At 41.0% G+C, this 20,734-nt stretch overlaps 1 protein-coding gene across 3 annotated transcripts in view; it reads left to right on the top strand.

Annotated features, from left to right (window-relative positions):
* SPG21 (SPG21 abhydrolase domain containing, maspardin) overlaps positions 1-20,734 on the top strand; it is a 38,545-nt gene that overhangs the window by 4,250 nt on the left and 13,561 nt on the right. For 2 of the 3 annotated variants that reach the window (XM_083184301.1, XM_083184300.1), the window contains exon 2: positions 19,738-19,826. In XM_083184301.1, coding sequence (XP_083040427.1) covers positions 19,764-19,826 — 63 coding nt within the window. In that variant the 5' untranslated portion in view covers positions 19,738-19,763. Of the gene's footprint in view, positions 1-17,846; positions 17,902-19,737; positions 19,827-20,734 lie in introns of those variants that run through there. The other variant, XM_083184302.1, reaches the window with a different exon arrangement.

Here is a 20,734-nt window from a genome sequence, read left to right as displayed (position 1 = left end):
TTTTTTAAATATCTGAAGTTAAATTGTAATCCATAAACAGAGATTACTAAATCGATAGGACATCCGAGATAAATAAAAAAAAATAGAAAATTTGTAACCCAAGGTCACTTCTAATAATAAAAAAATGGATTAAAAAAAAAAATTCAGTACTTATTAAATCTTAAAAGATAAAAAGAGATAATAATAATAATAATACAGGATTAGAAAGATGCAATATTTACAAAATAAAAAAAAGGAGCAGGTTATGCTGCTGAACTTCCTTTAAATAATACCCCTTTCACACAGAAAATGAAATAGCCGGGTGAAGCAGTTCCACCCGGGAATTTCATTAAATACACGGGTCCTTTTTCTGTGTGAAAGGGCACACCCGTGTCGTAAATCCCGTGTCTCCGACCCGGGAATTGACCAGGGTCGAGGACACGGGATTTATGACCCGTGTTGACCCTTTCACACAGAAGAAATACCCGTGTTATTCAGAAAATTACCGGGTAGAAATTTTCAACCTGGTAATTTGTTCTTCTGTGTGAAGGGGGGTCAGGCTGCTCCCGGCAAATTGACACGGCATTTGAAATGCCGTGTATTTGCCGGGATTTTCAGACTTTTCTGTATGAAAGGGGTATCACTCAATATAACTCAACCCGTATCCTCTTTCTAAAAGGCTAGGCTGGGCTACTCTGTGGTCATGGGTTCTATTCTCACCAAGGCCTTTTCTGTGTGGGTGGAGTTTGCGTGTTCTGCATGCTTTGCTTTGGAGTTCTCCCATACTCCAAAGATATTAGTAGAATAATGACATTCTAACAAATATTAATTTTTAGTGTGCATTTTTATGGTTGGGAATGTAGGTTATGGATGTGAGTAGTAAATATCCTCTATATAGTGCTGTGTAATATGTAAGTGCTATATCAATAACTGTTAATGAATAATGTCTCATTGATGATAATATAGATTTGCTTCTTTGAGCTAAACTGTTAACTCCTTATAATACATTGAAGTGTCTCATGCTCTTTGTTTAACAGATGTGTCCTTCCTCATGCTGCCACCTTAATGGGGCATGACGCACATGGCACAAGATAGCTGCGAATTCCAGGCATCCCACTCCTCGCCCGTAATCATGCATTTTAGTGAACGCGCTAACTAGTGTTCATTCTAGCACCCGCTATCTTTGAAAGCCCATGCAGTTCCTCTTCTCTGCCTGGGGTGTCCGTGTCTGCTGTACTTCTTCTAGCACAGTGTGGTCTGTATATCAGCACTGATATGCAAACCAGACCTGTGCTAGAAACATCACAGCAGACAGCGACACCCCAGGCAGGGAGAAGGAACTGCCTGGGTTTTTAAAGATAGCGGGTGCTAGAATGAACACTAATCTAACGACTCAGTGCGCTGTTTAACATGACAAACAACCATGAGATAATGCACATTTGTACTTGTACAATATGCTTCCTGTTTGATTTATCTTTTAGTAGAGATTAGCATCTGTTCTCTGGACTCTTGCTCAGCACGTCACACAGCCATTTTATCTCTTTACATGTACCATAGACTTGATAGTGTTTAAAAGTGAATCCTACTAAGATATATAATACAGGACAATGTTCTATGAATAACCAAAGAGCAGGCACTCGCCAGCCTTGTTATGAATATAACAATTTGGTGTGTATACATAAAGCTCATGGATAAAAGATAAACAGTAGGCCTCCTGGAAAGAAAAGAAGCTTATTTAAGGAAATTACTTCCCTAAACGACAAAGGATAATAATGAATTCCTTGATCTGGCACTTCCTGTAATCCAAAATCTTCTCGATAGGTCTTTCCTTATAATACAGTAGGAAACCTAGCATAATACTGTCACAAATTGAATCCACCACATGGTTATTAAAGATGTTCCAGATAAAAGTAGGGTAATAGTAGACAGTACCTTTTCCCTTCATATGGTGTGCACACCAGAAAGCTCCTATTTCACACCCATCATCCTCTAGTAGTAAATAGAGGATGTTGTAGTAAATAGAATTCTGCTTGGAACAGTCAGAATATCCCCTTCCCGACATTTGACGTACATTTACGTCATGGTCGGGATGTGCTTCCCGACACATGGCATAAATGTACGTCATGCCATTTAACTGTCACCGCGTCTAGACAGCAGACATCTTCCCTCATTGCCCAGGGGGGGCAGCGATGCCCCCGCCCTTTGGCGATCGCTGTGATTGGCTGTTCAAATGTGAACAGCCAATTACAGCGTTTTCTGTGTACCGGCGAATAACGTTCGCCGGTGACACAGGGATCGGTGGTGATTGGTGCTGTAAAGTACAGCACCAATCACCACCGGGTGTAAGGGTGACACTGGTGTCACCCCACCTCACCCCACCTGCCCCCAAAAGGCTGTGATTGGTCCGTCGGAACGACGGACCAATCACAGCCATTACACCACATAGAAAATACCAGAGACAGTTCTGCAGCCGCCATTCCGGTCAGGAACAGCGTGCAGAGCGGTCTCCGTGCCCATCTGTGCTCTATACTTACCTGATCAGCGTTGGTGGCATCCGTGCCAGCTCCTGTGACTTCCTTGTGCTGCTGCTGCTGCTGCAGCAGCAGCGTCATTGTGTCAGAGATTTAAATTGTGTGCTATAATTTTGTATCTGCTGCCCCCTGCTGCCCCCCCTTTTGTGCTGATCACTATAAACTAAGTGATCAGCACCTTTTTTGGGGTGCAGGGTTTTGTTTATTTTATATATACCCTGTCAGGTTGCACCCACAGTTGTGTGCCTGCTGCCCCTGCTGCCCCTCACTGCTAATCATTTTTGGCACAGGGTTGATATAATTTTTTTTCAGCAGTTTTTATTTTTTTTTTTTTTGGGAGAGAGCTGTGGGCTTTTTTTTTTTCTTTATTGTTTTTACATCCACGGTGCTTTTGTGGGTGTCCTGTGGCCGCTGAGCGCTGATCAGTGACGGACGTTACTGACCAACATCTGTGGTCAATTTTTGGCGCAGGGCCTTTTTTTTTTTTCTTACACTTACACGTGTTAAAGCACTACATACACACTACATACCCCCCGTGTTGAAATAAAGTTTGTACCCCCCCCCCCCTACACTATACACGTGCTGAAACACTACACTTAAAAATAATAAAAATGTCCCAATCATCGCAAAGACTGTTTTCAGCGGAGGAGGCATATGCCCTTCTTGCCTCTGACACTGACACAGCCAGTGAAGTAAGCGATGAATTGGCATTTGTCTTAAGCTCCTCTAGTGATGAGGGACCCCCTCAAAGACGCCCCCGTAGAGCAGCTGAGACCCCCCCCCCAATGATTGATCTCGTATGGACCCCACCACCAGACAATTTTGAGCCCCATGTTCCTGAGTTTTTGGCCAACCCAGGAATCCAATTTGATAGTACAGGCCTCAAAGAAATTGACTTTTTCAAAGTCTTTTTCTCTGATGATTTTATAAATTTAATGGTGGACCAAAGTAATTTATATGCCCAGCAGTTTATTGCCCAAAACCCCACGTCATCATTTGCTAGGTGGACCCCTGTAGATGCAGTAGAGATGATGACGTTTTGGGGTCTGGTGTTACATATGGGCATAGTTAAAAAGCCAGAAATTAGGCAATATTGGAGTACAGATGTTCTGTACAGCACCCCACTTCATCGTATGGCCATGACCCGGACTCGTTTTGAGACGATCCTTAAATTTTTGCATTACAACGATAATGCACAGTGCCCACCCAGAGATGATCCCACCTTTGACCGGCTATTCAAAGTCAGGCCGGTCATTGATCATTTCAGCGCCAAATTTGCTGAGATGTACATCCCCCAAAAATTCATTTGTGTAGACGAGTCACTTATACATTTTAAAGGAAGGGTTAAATTCCGCCAGTACCTTCCCAATAAGAGGGCAAGGTATGGCATAAAAATGTATAAGCTGTGCGAAAGTACCTCAGGGTACACCCACAGATTTAGGGTATATGAAGGGAAGGACACAAGAATTGAACCGCCAGAATGCCCCCCCTCCCTCGTAGGTGTTAGTGGAAAGATTGTCTGGGATTTAGTGCACCCCTTCCTGGATAAGGGTTATCACCTCTATGTGGATAACTTTTACACCAGCATCCCCCTGTTTAAGGCCCTTGGTTCAAGAGGTACAGCAGCTTGCGGTACTGTGCGCAAGAACCAAAGAGGCCTCCCAAAAACGCACGTTGCCCAATTACTGAGAAAGGGTGAAAGCAGGGGAATATGCACCGAAAATATGTTGTTGGTCAAATATAAGGACAAGAGGGATGTCCTTATACTGACAACAATTCACGGAGACAGTACCACCTCCGTCCCTGTACGAGGTACCAGTACCCACACCTCAAAACCTATTTGTATCCTTGATTACAATAAGTACATTGGCGGAGTGGATCTTTCAGATCAGGTACTGAAGCCGTACAGTGCCCTGCGGAAAACAAAAATATGGTATAAGAAGCTGGCCGTGTATATCATCCAGATGGCACTGTATAACGCTTACGTACTATTCCGTTCTACCAGCCAGACGGGGACATTTATGCACTTTCAAGAGGAAGTCATAAAGGGCCTAATATTTGGGAACCAGCAGGCAGAGGGCCCCAGTACTTCTAGTACTGGCCCCCGTATTGTATCAGGGCAGCATTTTCCTAACGAAATCCCCTCCACTGGAAAAAAGGGCAGGACACAAAAAAGGTGCAAAGTTTGCTATAAAAAGGGAATATGAAAGCAAACTATTTTCCACTGTGAAACTTGCCCCGACAAACCCGGCCTATGTATGAAGGAGTGCTTTAAAATATACCACACATCTATGGATTATTAGGTTCATCATTTCACCGTGCTTCGGGGGTCTTGCTAATGCGACATAGCACCCACCATTCATTCCACCAGAATCCGTGCTGCAAAATCCAAATATCACTCCTTCCCTTATGAGTCCTGCCATTTTTTGGTCACATATGAGGCATTGCCGTACTCGGGAGAAATTGGGGCACAGATTTTGGGTTGCTTTGTCTCCTTCATTCCTTGTGAAAATGAAAAATTTTGAGCCGGAACTGCATTTTTGAGTAAAAAAAATGTAATTTTTCATTTTCACAGCCCAGTTGTACCACAATTGGTGAAACCCCTGGGGGTTTGAAATGTACACTATACCCCTAGATGAATTCCCTGAGGGGTGTAGTTTGCAAAATGGGGTCACTTGTGGGGGGGTTCCACTGTATTGGTGCTTCGGGGGTCTTGCTAATGCGACATAGCACCCACCATTCATTCCACCAGAATCTGTGCGGCAAAATCCAAATATCACTCCTTCCCTTCTGAGTCCTGCCATGCACCCAAATGGTATTTTTTGGTCACATATGAGGCATTGCCGTACTCGGGAGAAATTGGGGCACAGATTTTGGGGTGCTTTGTCTCCTTCATTCCTTGTGAAAATGAAAAATTTTGAGCCAGAACTGCATTTTTGTGTAAAAAATTTAATTTTTCATTTTCACAGCCCAGTTGTACCACAATTGGTGAAACCCCTGGGTGTTTGAAATGTACACTATACCCCTAGTTGAATTCCCTGAGAGGTGTAGTTTGCAAAATGGGGTCACTTGTGGGGGGGTTCCTAACTTTTAGCATCTTATGGTGCCTAGAAACCTACATGGTGCCTAAAAAATAATCTCATAAAAAGGAGGCTCCAAAATCAAGTAGGTGCTCCTTCTATTATGAAGCCTGTGGTTTGGTCAACGTGCACACTAGGGCCACATATAGGATATTTATGAAAACAAAAGAATTGGGGGAATCAATTTTTAGTCACATTTCTCTAGTAAAATCTACTGTGTTCCTTAGAAAAATGTATTAAAATTGAAAATCTGCAAAAAAAAATGAAATTTTCAAATTTCACCTACACTTTGTTTTAATTCCTGTGAAACACCTAAAGGGTTAACAAACTTCCAAAATGCTGTTTTGAATACTGTGATGGGTGCAGTTTTTGAAATGGCATCATTTATGGGGGTGTCTCACATACAAGTCCCTCAAAGTCACATCAGAACTGAACTGGTCCCTAAAAAAATCAGTGTTTGAAATTTTCTTGAAAATTTGAGAATTTGCTATTCATATTTTAAGCCTCCTAGTGTCCAAAAAAATTAAAAGGAGGTTGAAATAATGATGGAAACATAAAGTAGACATATGGTCTATGTTCGTTATTAACTATTTTGAGTGGTATGATTATTTGTCTCACAAGCAGAAAATTTAACATTTTGCAAATTGCAAAATTTTCCATTTTTTTACGACATTTTGGTATTTTTCACAAAAAAACACAGACTGTATCGACCCAAATTTACCACTAACTTGAAGTACAATGTGTCACGAGAAAACAATCTAAAAATCACTGGGATAAGTAAAAGCAAAATAAAGTTATCCCCACTTAAGTGATACATGTCAGATTTGAAAAAAAGGGCTCTGTCAGGAAGGCAAAAACAGGCTGTGTCGGTAAGGGGATATATAAGCTCTATTTTTTTTTTTTTTTTTTTAAATAGACGCTTTAATTAAAGGGCGCCTGATAGAACAATTGGGCACAACAGCAGCAAGTATATCTGCTATTAGACACCTAGGAAAACATCTGTCACGTTGGGGTGCATTAGAAGATGTGATCACAATTAGGTTAATATATACCAGGTTAACAGCTCAGCAAGCAAGATTACAGCATCGCAGGGTTTTCCACAGATTTCACAGTCAGGGTACGCTCCATAGCACCTAACATAATATCACATTACCGTACTATCACCCAACTGCTTTTCAGCATTGGGAGCAATGACCTGCCCTGGACACACATCTAACCGAAAGCCACAGGTGCTTCTAATCAGCCAAAACCTTGATCACCTCAGTTTAGGAATCCTGGACTGAAACCAATTATCCTGCTGCTCTAAAACCTGTATCTTCCACATTACCCTCATGTGGAAATATACTGTCCCTGCCACAAAAAATAAATATATATATAGATATAGATCTATATATAGATATATAGATCTATATATAGATATATATATATATATATATATATATATATATATATATATATATATATATATATATATAGATATAGACAATGAATAACCTGCACCCATCGGGTTTCTTACTGGATCAATAATCACTCAGACGCCAAAGCTTTAAGCAACGTTTCGGGGGTTTATTCCCGTCCTCAGGCTTGTTACAAAAGAAATACAGTGCATACATCTACTTAAATACCTTCACCATCAGGTGTAGCTGTTTTCCACGCCCTCTGCTCACCTGCAACTTCTGGGAGTGTCTCTCACTCACTCCCTCAGCTGTGAACGGTGACGTCAGGCTAGGTCAATAGCACCACCAATATGTGTTACAAATGAGAAAAAACTGTTACCAAAAAAGGAAAAACAAAAGAATACTTTAGTGAAAAAAAATATATGCATAATATATAAAAGTGTATATACAACAATACAGAATAATAAAAAGCAGAAGGGAGACCAATATGTTAGTGAATCTGTGGTGCTAGTATCATATAATCATTGCACATCGCTGGGCTGGAATGCATTCATATCATTGATCACAAAAATATGTTGTAACTAAGATGATCGTTTAACCCCTTGGGTTTCAAGGTTCCAAGGGTATGAATCCATTTAGTCTCACATTTTAAAAGCTTAAGGTGTCTGTCCCCTCCACGGTTATCGTCAGGTATGTGGTCTATGATCATATGTCTTAGATTGGCTAGGCTATGCTTGCCTTCTGCAAAGTGTTTTGCAATCGGTTGGTCCACTGATTTGCCATTGATTGCCGCTCTGATGGAACATCGATGCATCCCCATGCGCTCTTTGAATGTGCGCATGGTTTTGCCTACATAGCAAAGCCCGCACGGACATTTGATCAAATAGACCACGTATGCTGTAGAACAGGTTACATTGAATTTAACATTAAACCTTTGACCTGTATGAGGGTGGCAAAAAAAATTTCCACAATCATATGGCTGCATGTCACGCAGCCTGTACATTTGTGACAACCCACAAATTTCTTAGTAGTAATACTCAATTGCCGGGTGAAATCAGTATGAACCAACCAGTCCCTGATGTTCCTCCCTCTTTTATAGCAATTCCTGATGGTAGAAAATTTCATGCTCTTAAATTCTGTTTGTATTACTGGCCAATTGTGTTTGGCAGTGGTGTTAATACCTGTGGAGGCGGTGTTGTACTGTTGGACCCAATTCATGGAGTCCATAGTTGTCTGTTGTACCTTAGATTTAAGAGTGTCATCCCTAGGCATGACTTCAACTCTTTCTCTAGCTGAGCTAATTAATTTGTTAGGTACTTATGTAGTATCTGGGCTGCCGATTTTTTGATTGTATGCCTTAAGTTAAGGCATACAATCAGATGCGATGCGATGCGATATCGCATCGCATCGCATCGCATGCGACCATCGGATGCGATGACCCGATTTTTCCATAGGAATCAATGTTAAAATGGACTGAGTCCATTTTAACATGGAATTCAATGGGAAAAAGGGGTCCTTTTCATACCCCTACTATCCAAGTGGGCATGGAGTTGGATATAAACCTGTGGCGAGCGCAGCGAGCCACCGAGCCCGAAGCGTGGCGAGCGAACGGTATTCTGTGTCCCCTCGCGGGGCTCGCTACGCTCGCCACGCTTCGGGCTCGGTGGCTCGCTACGCTCGCCACAGGTTTATATCCAACTCCATGCCCACTTGGATAGTAGGGGTATGAAAAGGACCCCTTTTTCCCATTGAATTCCATGTTAAAATGGACTCAGTCCATTTTAACATTGATTCCTATGGAAAAATCGGGTCATCGCATCGCATCGCATCCGATGGTCGCATGCGATGCGATGCGATGTACCCGATTTAGAAATCGGCAGCCCAGATACTACATAAGTACCATTTGTTATTATACCCTCTGTTATGGAATTGTGTCGACATATCATCCAATGTCGACTTCAGGGTGTTGGGATCACTGGTGATTCTCTTGGCTCGCAAAAACTGAGAAAAAGGAAGACTGCGGATAGTCGACACCGGATGAAAACTATCCGCTCGCAGCAGAGTATTTTTATCAGTTTTTTTAGTGTAAAGACTGGTCACAATTTGGTTGTTATAAACACTGATGGTTACATCTAAGTAATCTATGGATTCCAGGCTCATAGATGACGTGAACTTGATTGGACAGTCTTGTGTGTTGACATATTCAAGTAAGTCGATAAATTCATCGTGTCGACCTGTCCAAAAAAGTATCACGTCATCTATGTAGCGCTTATAGTACAATACCTTATCTCTCACATCTCTGTTGAGAAAAAAATCTTTATTAATCTGTGCCATAAAGCCATTGGCATATGTGGGTGACACATTCGACCCCATTGAGACCCCGGTGAGTTGGAGGTAATATTATTGAAGTAAAAGAAATTTCGTTTCAATACTAACTCTAACAACTGTATAAAAAATACTGGGTTCCGGGCCTTTGTACATGGGGTTGTTGGAGATCAGGTTTTTAATGGCTAATAAGCCGTCAGTATGCGGTATGTTCGTATATAAGCTGGTGATATCTAGGGTAATTAGCCAGGTATTGTCTGGGATATCACCCAGCTCACGTAACGATAAAAGCAGGTCCGTGGTGTCCCGAAGGTATGTGTCACCCGCCTGGACGCAAGGCTGCAAGAAATAATCCAAGTATTTAGAATATTGCTGTATAATGAGTCTCTTGCAGAAACAATAGGGCGTCCAGGCGGGTTAACCATATCCTTGTGGACTTTGGGGAGTGTGTACAGGAGAGGCACCCTGGGGTTGTCCACTTTAAGAAAATCAAACGTATCCTGATCTATGATTTTATCAGTAAAAGCTTTAGTTAATACCATATCAATTTCCTTTTTAAAGGCATCAGACGGGTTATTTTCTAACAAAGAATATACGTTGGCATCCCCCAATTGTCTATAGATCTCATTACAATATTTATCAATGTCCATTACCACAACTGCCCCGCCTTTATCAGCTGGCCTTATACAGATATCTTTGTACTCCCTCAGATTTCTGAGGGCAGTCCATTGTTCTTTATTCAAGTTATTCCGGAATTTCTTCCTTGCAGATGCATCTTTATTAACTTGTACATCCAGGACACGCATAAAGGCAGATATGGCAGTGTTTGTAGAATAGGGATCAAACTTGGATTTGCGTTTGAATTGGTGTTTTGTATTGTCCACTGGGGTGACAGGTTTATCATTAAAGAATTCACGAAGGTGGAGTTGTCGCTGTAGAAATTGGCAATCAATTTTCCAATCCAAGGTATTGAAGTTGGTTGTTGGCACATAACCCAGGCCTTTGTTAAGTACTTGTAATTCCAATGTCGACAGATTTCTTGAAGAAAGATTATAGACTACTTTGTTGTCTTGCGTCCCCTGGCGACGCTTCTCTTTCCACTTTTTGCCTCCCCTGCGGGTTGGTCTTTTTTGGAGGTGTCGCGGAGCCCCCGGGTTCTCACCCCTAAAGGGGGTTTATTCATGTTGGAGGGACCTTCACGTGGATCTGTTTCTTCTCCAGATGATGTGAATCTGTCGCTAGAATTGTGCCCTGATCTTTGAGGTCTGTATCTGCTCCGGTTCCATGTCGGTTTATCCCTATTACCGGATAACCAGCGATAAACGTTATGTTCTTCATAATCGCGGTTTACAGTATCAAATTTTTGTTTTTTAAAGGCAATCAATTCTTGTTTGTAATTTTGTACTTGTGTGTCCAATTTATCAAGCCATTTTGCAGGCATTTCTTTCTTGATAAAGTCATTATGTTCACCTACAAACAGGTTGATCTTTTCTTGAATTGCTTTCAGTTCCTTAGCAGACTCTTCCACTACTAAAGTCATCATGTCAATGGAGCACTTATTCAAGATCGCAATCCACTTGCGTATAAATTCCTTGTTATGTCGACCTATGGTCGGGGTATTGCGAACCCTGAAACCCCTGGGTATTTTTTTCGCTCTGATGTATTCAGATAAAGTAATACCATGCAAAAGGAAATCAGTCTCTTTTTTCCTAAGACGGAAAAGCATGTTATGGATTTCATCAGTGGTAATACCCCCTGCTGTCTCTCTCAGTCTCTGTGTGAAAACAGATACACCTGATGGTGAAGGTATTTAAGTAGATGTATGCACTGTATTTCTTTTGTAACAAGCCTGAGGATGGGAATAAACCCCCGAAACGTTGCTTAAAGCTTTGGCGTCTGATCATATGTCTTAGATTGGCTAGGCAATGCTTGCCTTCTGCAAAGTGTTTTGCAATCGGTTGGTCCACCGATTTGCCATTGATTGCCGCTCTGATGGAACATCGATGCATCCCCATGCGCTCTTTGAATGTGCGCATGGTTTTGCCTACATAGCAAAGCCCGCACGGACATTTGATCAAATAGACCACGTATGCTGTAGAACAGGTTACATTGAATTTAACATTAAACCTTTGACCTGTATGAGGGTGGCAAAAATTTTTTCCACAATCATATGGCTGCATGTCACGCAGCCTGTACATTTGTGACAACCCACAAATTTCTTAGTAGTAATACTCAATTGCCGGGTGAAATCAGTATGAACCAACCAGTCCCTGATGTTCCTCCCTCTTTTATAGCAATTTCTGATGGTAGAAAATTTCATGCTCTTAAATTCTGTTTGTATTACTGGCCAATTGTGTTTGGCAGTGGTGTTAATACCTGTGGAGGCGGTGTTGTACTGTTGGACCCAATTCATGGAGTCCATAGTTGTCTGTTGTACCTTAGATTTAAGAGTGTCATCCCTAGGCATGACTTCAACTCTTTCTCTAGCTGAGCTAATTAATCGGTTATTATACCCTCTGTTATGGAATTGTGTCGACATATCATCCAATGTCGACTTCAGGGTGTTGGGATCACTGGTGATTCTCTTGGCTCGCAAAAACTGAGAAAAAGGAAGACTGCGGATAGTCGACACCGGATGAAAACTATCCGCTCGCAGCAGAGTATTTTTATCAGGTTTTTTTAGTGTAAAGACTGGTCACAATTTGGTTGTTATAAACACTGATGGTTACATCTAAGTAATCTATGGATTCCAGGCTCATAGATGACGTGAACTTGATTGGACAGTCTTGTGTGTTGACATATTCAAGTAAGTCGATAAATTCATCGTGTCGACCTGTCCAAAAAAGTATCACGTCATCTATGTAGCGCTTATAGTACAATACCTTATCTCTCACATCTCTGTTGAGAAAAAAATCTTTATCAATCTGTGCCATAAAGCCATTGGCATATGTGGGTGACACATTCGACCCCATTGAGACCCCGGTGAGTTGGAGGTAATATTATTGAAGTAAAAGAAATTTCGTTTCAATACTAACTCTAACAACTGTATAAAAAATACTGGGTCCGGGCCTTTGTACATGGGGTTGTTGGAGATCAGGTTTTTAATGGCTAATAAGCCGTCAGTATGCGGTATGTTTGTATATAAGCTGGTGATATCTAGGGTAATTAGCCAGGTATTGTCTGGGATATCACCCAGCTCACGTAACGATAAAAGCAGGTCCGTGGTGTCCCGAAGGTATGTGTCACCCGCCTGGACGCAAGGCTGCAAGAAATAATCCAAGTATTTAGAATATTGCTGTATAATGAGTCTCTTGCAGAAACAATAGGGCGTCCAGGCGGGTTAACCATATCCTTGTGGACTTTGGGGAGTGTGTACAGGAGAGGCACCCTGGGGTTGTCCACTTTAAGAAAATCAAACGTATCCTGATCTATGATTTTATCAGTAAAAGCTTTAGTTAATACCATATCAATTTCCTTTTTAAAGGCATCAGACGGGTTATTTTCTAACAAAGAATATACGTTGGCATCCCCCAATTGTCTATAGATCTCATTACAATATTTATCAATGTCCATTACCACAACTGCCCCGCCTTTATCAGCTGGCCTTATACAGATATCTTTGTACTCCCTCAGATTTCTGAGGGCAGTCCATTGTTCTTTATTCAAGTTATTCCGGAATTTCTTCCTTGCAGATGCATCTTTATTAACTTGTACATCCAGGACACGCATAAAGGCAGATATGGCAGTGTTTGTAGAATAGGGATCAAACTTGGATTTGCGTTTGAATTGGTGTTTTGTATTGTCCACTGGGGTGACAGGTTTATCATTAAAGAATTCACGAAGGTGGAGTTGTCGCTGTAGAAATTGGCAATCAATTTTCCAATCCAAGGTATTGAAGTTGGTTGTTGGCACATAACCCAGGCCTTTGTTAAGTACTTGTAATTCCAATGTCGACAGATTTCTTGAAGAAAGATTATAGACTACTTTGTTGTCTTGCGTCCCCTGGCGACGCTTCTCTTTCCACTTTTTGCCTCCCCTGCGGGTTGGTCTTTTTTGGAGGTGTCGCGGAGCCCGCGGGTTCTCACCCCTAAAGGGGGTTTATTCATGTTGGAGGGACCTTCACGTGGATCTGTTTCTTCTCCAGATGATGTGAATCTGTCGCTAGAATTGTGCCCTGATCTTTGAGGTCTGTATCTGCTCCGGTTCCATGTCGGTTTATCCCTATTACCGGATAACCAGCGATAAACGTTATGTTCTTCATAATCGCGGTTTACAGTATCAAATTTTTGTTTTTTAAAGGCAATCAATTCTTGTTTGTAATTTTGTACTTGTGTGTCCAATTTATCAAGCCATTTTGCAGGCATTTCTTTCTTGATAAAGTCATTATGTTCACCTACAAACAGGTTGATCTTTTCTTGAATTGCTTTCAGTTCCTTAGCAGACTCTTCCACTACTAAAGTCATCATGTCAATGGAGCACTTATTCAAGATCGCAATCCACTTGCGTATAAATTCCTTGTTATGTCGACCTATGGTCGGGGTATTGCGAACCCTGAAACCCCTGGGTATTTTTTTCGCTCTGATGTATTCAGATAAAGTAATACCATGCAAAAGGAAATCAGTCTCTTTTTTCCTAAGACGGAAAAGCATGTTATGGATTTCATCAGTGGTAATACCCCCTGCTGTCTCTCTCAGTCTCTGTGTGAAAACAGCTACACCTGATGGTGAAGGTATTTAAGTAGATGTATGCACTGTATTTCTTTTGTAACAAGCCTGAGGACGGGAATAAACCCCCGAAACGTTGCTTAAAGCTTTGGCGTCTGAGTGATTATTGATCCAGTAAGAAACCCGATGGGTGCAGGTTATTCATTGTCTATGATACCTGCCTCTCCTGCACCTCGGTAATTGACCTTGGAAGGACAGAGTGCCAGCACTTCGTACACTGCATAGGAGTGGAACACAGCAATCCTGTGCATCTCCGAGCTGACAGCACCTCCCGCTAATATCAAGGTACCTCACAGTTACTTATGGGACTTGCTGTTCCCAAAGGATTGACACAGCTGTGTCAGTGAACAGGACTGGAACCATTACTTGAATCTACCATTCATTACAAGCTGGGAAACTGCGGCGCAATCATCTGTGTAACCGCAGTGGACACCCAGCGTCGACACACGTGAGCCAGGAAGCTGTATCTGCGATCACCTTACCACAGTGGACACCTGATCTCACCTTCCAAAAAAGCGCCAGTGTACCTGTGACCAGCACTCCTATAACATCATGGATCAAGCCAGCGGCTTCTCCTGGAGTGAAACCCCCGTCGGTGAGACTTTCAGCTTCTCCGACGTGGAGGTGGAGGCAGCGCTATTCACACAGAGACTGAGAGAGACAGCAGGGGGTATTACCACTGATGAAATCCATAACATGCTTTTCCGTCTTAGGAAAAAAGAGACTGATTTCCTTTTGCATGGTATTACTTTATCTGAATACATCAGAGCGAAAAAAATACCCAGGGGTTTCAGGGTTCGCAATACCCCGACCATAGGTCGACATAACAAGGAATTTATACGCAAGTGGGTTGCGATCTTGAATAAGTGCTCCATTGACATGATGACTTTAGTAGTGGAAGAGTCTGCTAAGGAACTGAAAGCAATTCAAGAAAAGATTAACCTGTTTGTAGGTGAACATAATGACTTTATCAAGAAAGAAATGCCTGCAAAATGGCTTGATAAATTGGACACACAAGTACAAAATTACAAACAAGAATTGATTGCCTTTAAAAAACAAAAATTTTATACTGTAAACCGCGATTATGAAGAACATAACGTTTATCGCTGGTTATCCGGTAATAGGGATAAACCGACATGGAACCGGAGCAGATACAGACCTCAAAGATCAGGGCACAATTCTAGCGACAGATTCACATCATCTGGAGAAGAAACAGATCCACGTGAAGGTCCCTCCAACATGAATAAACCCCCTTTAGGGGTGAGAACCCGCGGGCTCCGCGACACCTCCAAAAAAGACCAACCCGCAGGGGAGGGCAAAAAGTGGAAAGAGAAGCGTCGCCAGGGGACGCAAGACAACGAAGTAGTCTATAATCTTCCTTCAAGAAATCTGTCGACATTGGAATTACAAGTACTTAACAAAGGCCTGGGTTATGTGCCAACAACCAACTTCAATACCTTGATTTAAAAAATTGATTGCCAATTTCTACAGCGACAACTCCACCTTCGTGAATTCTTTAATGATAAACCTGTCACCCCAGTGGACAATACAAAACACCAATTCAAACGCAAATCCAAGTTTGATCCCTATTCTACAAACACTGCCATATCTGCCTTTATGCGTGTCCTGGATGTACAAGTTAATAAAGATGCATCTGCAAGGAAGAAATTCCGGAATAACTTGAATAAAGAACAATGGACTGCCCTCAGAAATCTGAGTGAGTACAAAGATATCTGTATAAGGCCAGCTGATAAAGGCGGGGCAGTTGTGGTAATGGGCATTGATAAATATTGTAATGAGATCTATAGACAATTGGGGGATGCCAACGTATATTCTTGGTTAGAAAATAACCCGTCTGATGCCTTTAAAAAGGAAATTGATATGGTATTAACTAAAGCTTTTACTGATAAAATCATAGATCAGGATACGTTTGATTTTCTTAAAGTGGACAACCCCAGGGTGCCTCTCCTGTACACACTCCCCAAAGTCCACAAGGATATGGTTAACCCGCCTGGACGCCCTATTGTTTCTGCAAGAGACTCATTTATACAGCAATATTTCTAAATACTTGGATTATTTCTTGCAGCCTTGCGTCCAGGCGGGTGACACATACCTTCGGGACACCACGGACCTGCTTTTATCGTTACGTGAGCTGGGTGATATCCCAGACAATACCTGGCTAATTACCCTAGATATCACCAGCTTATATACGAACATACCGCATACTGACGGCTTATTAGCCATTAAAAACCTGATCTCCAACAACCCCATGTACAAAGGCCCGGACCCAGTATTTTTTATACAGTTGTTAGAGTTAGTATTGAAACGAAATTTCTTTTACTTCAATAATAAATATTACCTCCAACTCACCGGGGTCTCAATGGGGTCGAATGTGTCACCCACATATGCCAATGGCTTTATGGCACAGATTGATAAAGATTTTTTTCTCAACAGAGATGTGAGAGATAAGGTGTTGTACTATAAGCGCTACATAGATGACGTGATACTTTTTTGGACAGGTCGACACGATGAATTTATCGACTTACTTGAATATGTCAACACACAAGACTGTCCAATCAAGTTCACGTCATCTATGAGCCTGGAATCCATAGATTACTTAGATGTAACCATCAGTGTTTATAACAACCAAATTGTGACCAGTCTTTACACTAAAAAAAACTGATAAAAATACTCTGCTGCGAGCGGATAGTTTTCATCCGGTGTCGACTATCCGCAGTCTTCCTTTTTCTCAGTTTTTGCGAGCCAAGAGAATCACCAGTGATCCCAACACCCTGAAGTCGACATTGGATGATATGTCGACACAATTCCATAACAGAGGGTATAATAACAAATTAATTAGCTCAGCTAGAGAAAGAGTTGAAGTCATGCCTAGGGATGACACTCTTAAATCTAAGGTACAACAGACAACTATGGACTCCATGAATTGGGTCCAACAGTACAACACCGCCTCCACAGGTATTAACACCACTGCCAAACACAATTGGCCAGTAATACAAACAGAATTTAAGAGCATGACATTTTCTACCATCAGAAATTGCTATAAAAGAGGGAGGAACATCAGGGACTGGTTGGTTCATACTGATGTCACCCGGCAATTGAGTATTACTACTAAGAAATTTGTGGGTTGTCACAAATGTACAGGCTGCGTGACATGCAGCCATATGATTGTGGAAAATTTTTTTGCCACCCTCATACAGGTCAAAGGTTTAATGTTAAATTCAATGTAACCTGTTCTACAGCATACGTGGTCTATTTGATCAAATGTCCGTGCGGGCTTTGCTATGTAGGCAAAACCATGCGCACATTCAAAGAGCGCATGGGGATGCATCGATGTTCCATCAGAGCGGCAATCAATGGCAAATCGGTGGACCAACCGATTGCAAAACACTTTGCAGAAGCCAAGCATAGCCTAGCCAATCTAAGACATATGATCATAGACCACATACCTGACGATAACCGTGGAGGGGACAGATACCTTAAGCTTTTAAAATGTGAGACTAAATGGATTCATACCCTTGGAACCTTGAAACCCAAGGGGTTAAACGATCATCTTAGTTACAACATATTTTTGTGATCAATGATATGAATGCATTCCAGCCCAGCGATGTGCAATGATTATATGATACTAGCACCACAGATTCGCTAACATATTGGTCTCCCTTCTGCTTTTTATTATTCTGTATTGTTGTATATACACTTTTATATATTATGCATATATTTTTTTTCACTTTTTTGGTAACAGTTTTTTCTCATTTGTAACACATATTGGTGGTGCTATTGACCTAGCCTGACGTCACCGTTCACAGCTGAGGGAGTGAGTGAGAGACACTCCCAGAAGTTGCAGGTGAGCAGAGGGCGTGGAAAACAGCTACACCTGATGGTGAAGGTATTTAAGTAGATGTATGCACTGTATTTCTTTTGTAACAAGCCTGAGGACGGGAATAAACCCCCGAAACGTTGCTTAAAGCTTTGGCGTCTGAGTGATTATTGATCCAGTAAGAAACCCGATGGGTGCAGGTTATTCATTGTCTATGATACCTGCCTCTCCTGCACCTCGGTAATTGACCTTGGAAGGACAGAGTGCCAGCACTTCGTACACTATATATATATATATATATATATATATATATATATATATATATATATATATATATATATATATATATATATATATATATATATATATATATATATAATTCCAAATCACGCTACCACCAAATTAACAGTATTAGTATATCAAGATATGGCAGCCTTACCACTAAATTCCCTGAGGGATAGGGAATAACCAAACCCAAGTATATCACACAATAGTGGTTATGGTGCCCAATGTGTAAATGTTAATGTCCAAATACAATAATTGTTATCCAAATCCAAATGAAGTGAAAAGGAGATTTCTTCCAACACTTGTTTATTTAGTCTTCACAGGATTATTGGGTAAAAACGGCAAGTAGAAATATTCCATCGCGTTTCGTCTCACAGAGACTTCATCAGGGGAATATGACAAGACAATCTTTCATTATCGATATGATAGCATTGTATGTCTCTATCTGGGGTATACCCAAAATTGATTGGAGCGGTTTATATATATATATATATATATATATATATATATATATATATATATATATATATATATATATATATATATACGTATAAGGGTAACTTCCTTAATCCTATAAATTATGTAGCTTGGGGGTTCTTCAATTTACCTCCCCTGGATCGACTTAATAGGCAACCTATAAGTTGAATAATTATGGTCTTCCAACTATGTTGTGTGCCCTGTACAGGGTCTATAATTAAGTGGTTCAAAAAGCACCTCAATGAGCCTCCCCTGGATCAATTTAGTGGTGATCCTAAATTCTCGGGTAAGTGTATGTCCATCCAACAAAAGAAATTTATGTGCTCAAATATAATCTCCACCAGTACTAGTAGTTCCTCCAGAGAAGGCTAGCAGAGTAATCACTCTGTCCCTACCACAAAAAATAAATAAATATATATATATATATATATATATATATATATATATATATATATATATATATATATATATATATTACGCACGCACACGCCCCTGGCTGGCTTAGCAGTACATGCTTTTATGATCAATAATAACCATTTCACTCAGTGTAGATGACAATGTTTTATAATATTTGTAAAGAAACACATCACACATTCTACATAAAGTCAAGAGGAAAGCCTGAATGGAAGCGTCTCAAAAAAAAGTATTTATAAACTGCTTTTCCTTACAAAGTCCTTATCCCCATTGCAAAAATAGGTTACCCTAAATGCAATTGCTAATCCCTGACAGCATGTCTGTCTTGTGATCTCTTTCTTACATACAGTATACAACATTGTGGTGATCTGCTAGGCATTTCACAATCTATTGAACATCTGAACCACTGGATGCTGTAACTGTTTCACTGCTGTGGAGTTTGAACACTTGTCTGCTTGATGATGCATGGGAACGCTGCTTCATTTCCTTGCTAGCCACATCCCAGAACAATGTGTTTGAACTTCTTGGTTTAAGGTGCGCACTGTGGAAATGCACCTCCATTATCTTCTATCTCCTCTGTAGAGCAGATAAGGGACTTTATCACAGAAAGGGAGGCATTGTGTGTAAGTGATGGCATTCTGTGTCTCCTGAGACTGACTCATCACATGCCTGCACTTCTCCCCACAGATCTGCCGGCCCTGCCACTCTGCAGCATGGGAGCCATCAAAATCTCCCCGGATTACAACTGGTTTCGCAGCACAGTTCCACTAAAGAGGGTACGTGGTATGCAAGACTCCTGTTATCTTGCTTTATTTTACAAATGTTTAGTCTAAAACCAGTACTATCCTGTGATTCATTTGTGTTCCAGAAGCAGTATCCCACGGACTAATTACTACTGTAACAGGGCATATTGCAAACATTTGTGTAAATATCATTTAAATCCGCTTTAAATGTATAAAGTTACAATGAAGAATCTACAACTTGTCTGTAGAAAAGAGCATGGTGTTTCATCACTTTTCGTCCAGGCTATTAGTAGCTGTACCGATTAGCATTTCAATACACTGGTATTAACTTCTAGCTACGGAGAGGAAGCAAAAGAGGAAACGATCGGTTTTAATAAACAGAGGAGATGTTTCAGTTAGAGAGAAAGTGGGAATTGTCATTTTATTTTTATTTTTTTAAGGAACAAACGTGTCACATGACATTTATATGCTTTTAAAGTACTAACGTTCTCGGAAATATGAGAGCATGATGAGTTTTTATGTGGCTGAAGAATATATAACCTATTTATGCTTATTTGTGTAGTTTTAAAGTTGTGCTTTTTTTCTCATTTGTCTGTTAATTGCATTTCTATTATAACAAACTGCAATACAGGGTGTACATTAAAGGCTACACGGTGGTATACATGGCTGTTCACTGTACTGCTGCCTATGTTTTTTGTATTGTATTTATGTCTCATTAGCCTATTAACTTTGATGTATAGGATTAATATTTAGAAGTAGTCCAAATGCTTAAGTCCCATACACACGTGGTGATTTCTGCCTAGCCTACATGCTGAGCGATGTAGACTAGGTGATTCCCTTTGAGCTTCCCACTTAGCTAGATCTCCTATACACACATAGGCCCTTATTCTGGTTGGTGTGGTAATATCCGCGTGCGTTCGTGCCGCCGATGTTTTGTGTCT

Source organism: Crinia signifera, chromosome 4 (genome assembly GCF_055691185.1).
Source record: "Crinia signifera chromosome 4, ASM5569118v1, whole genome shotgun sequence".
Taxonomy (NCBI): domain Eukaryota; kingdom Metazoa; phylum Chordata; class Amphibia; order Anura; family Myobatrachidae; genus Crinia; species Crinia signifera.
Note: the sequence above shows the minus strand (reverse complement) of the source record. Positions and strands in the feature narration are given on the sequence as shown.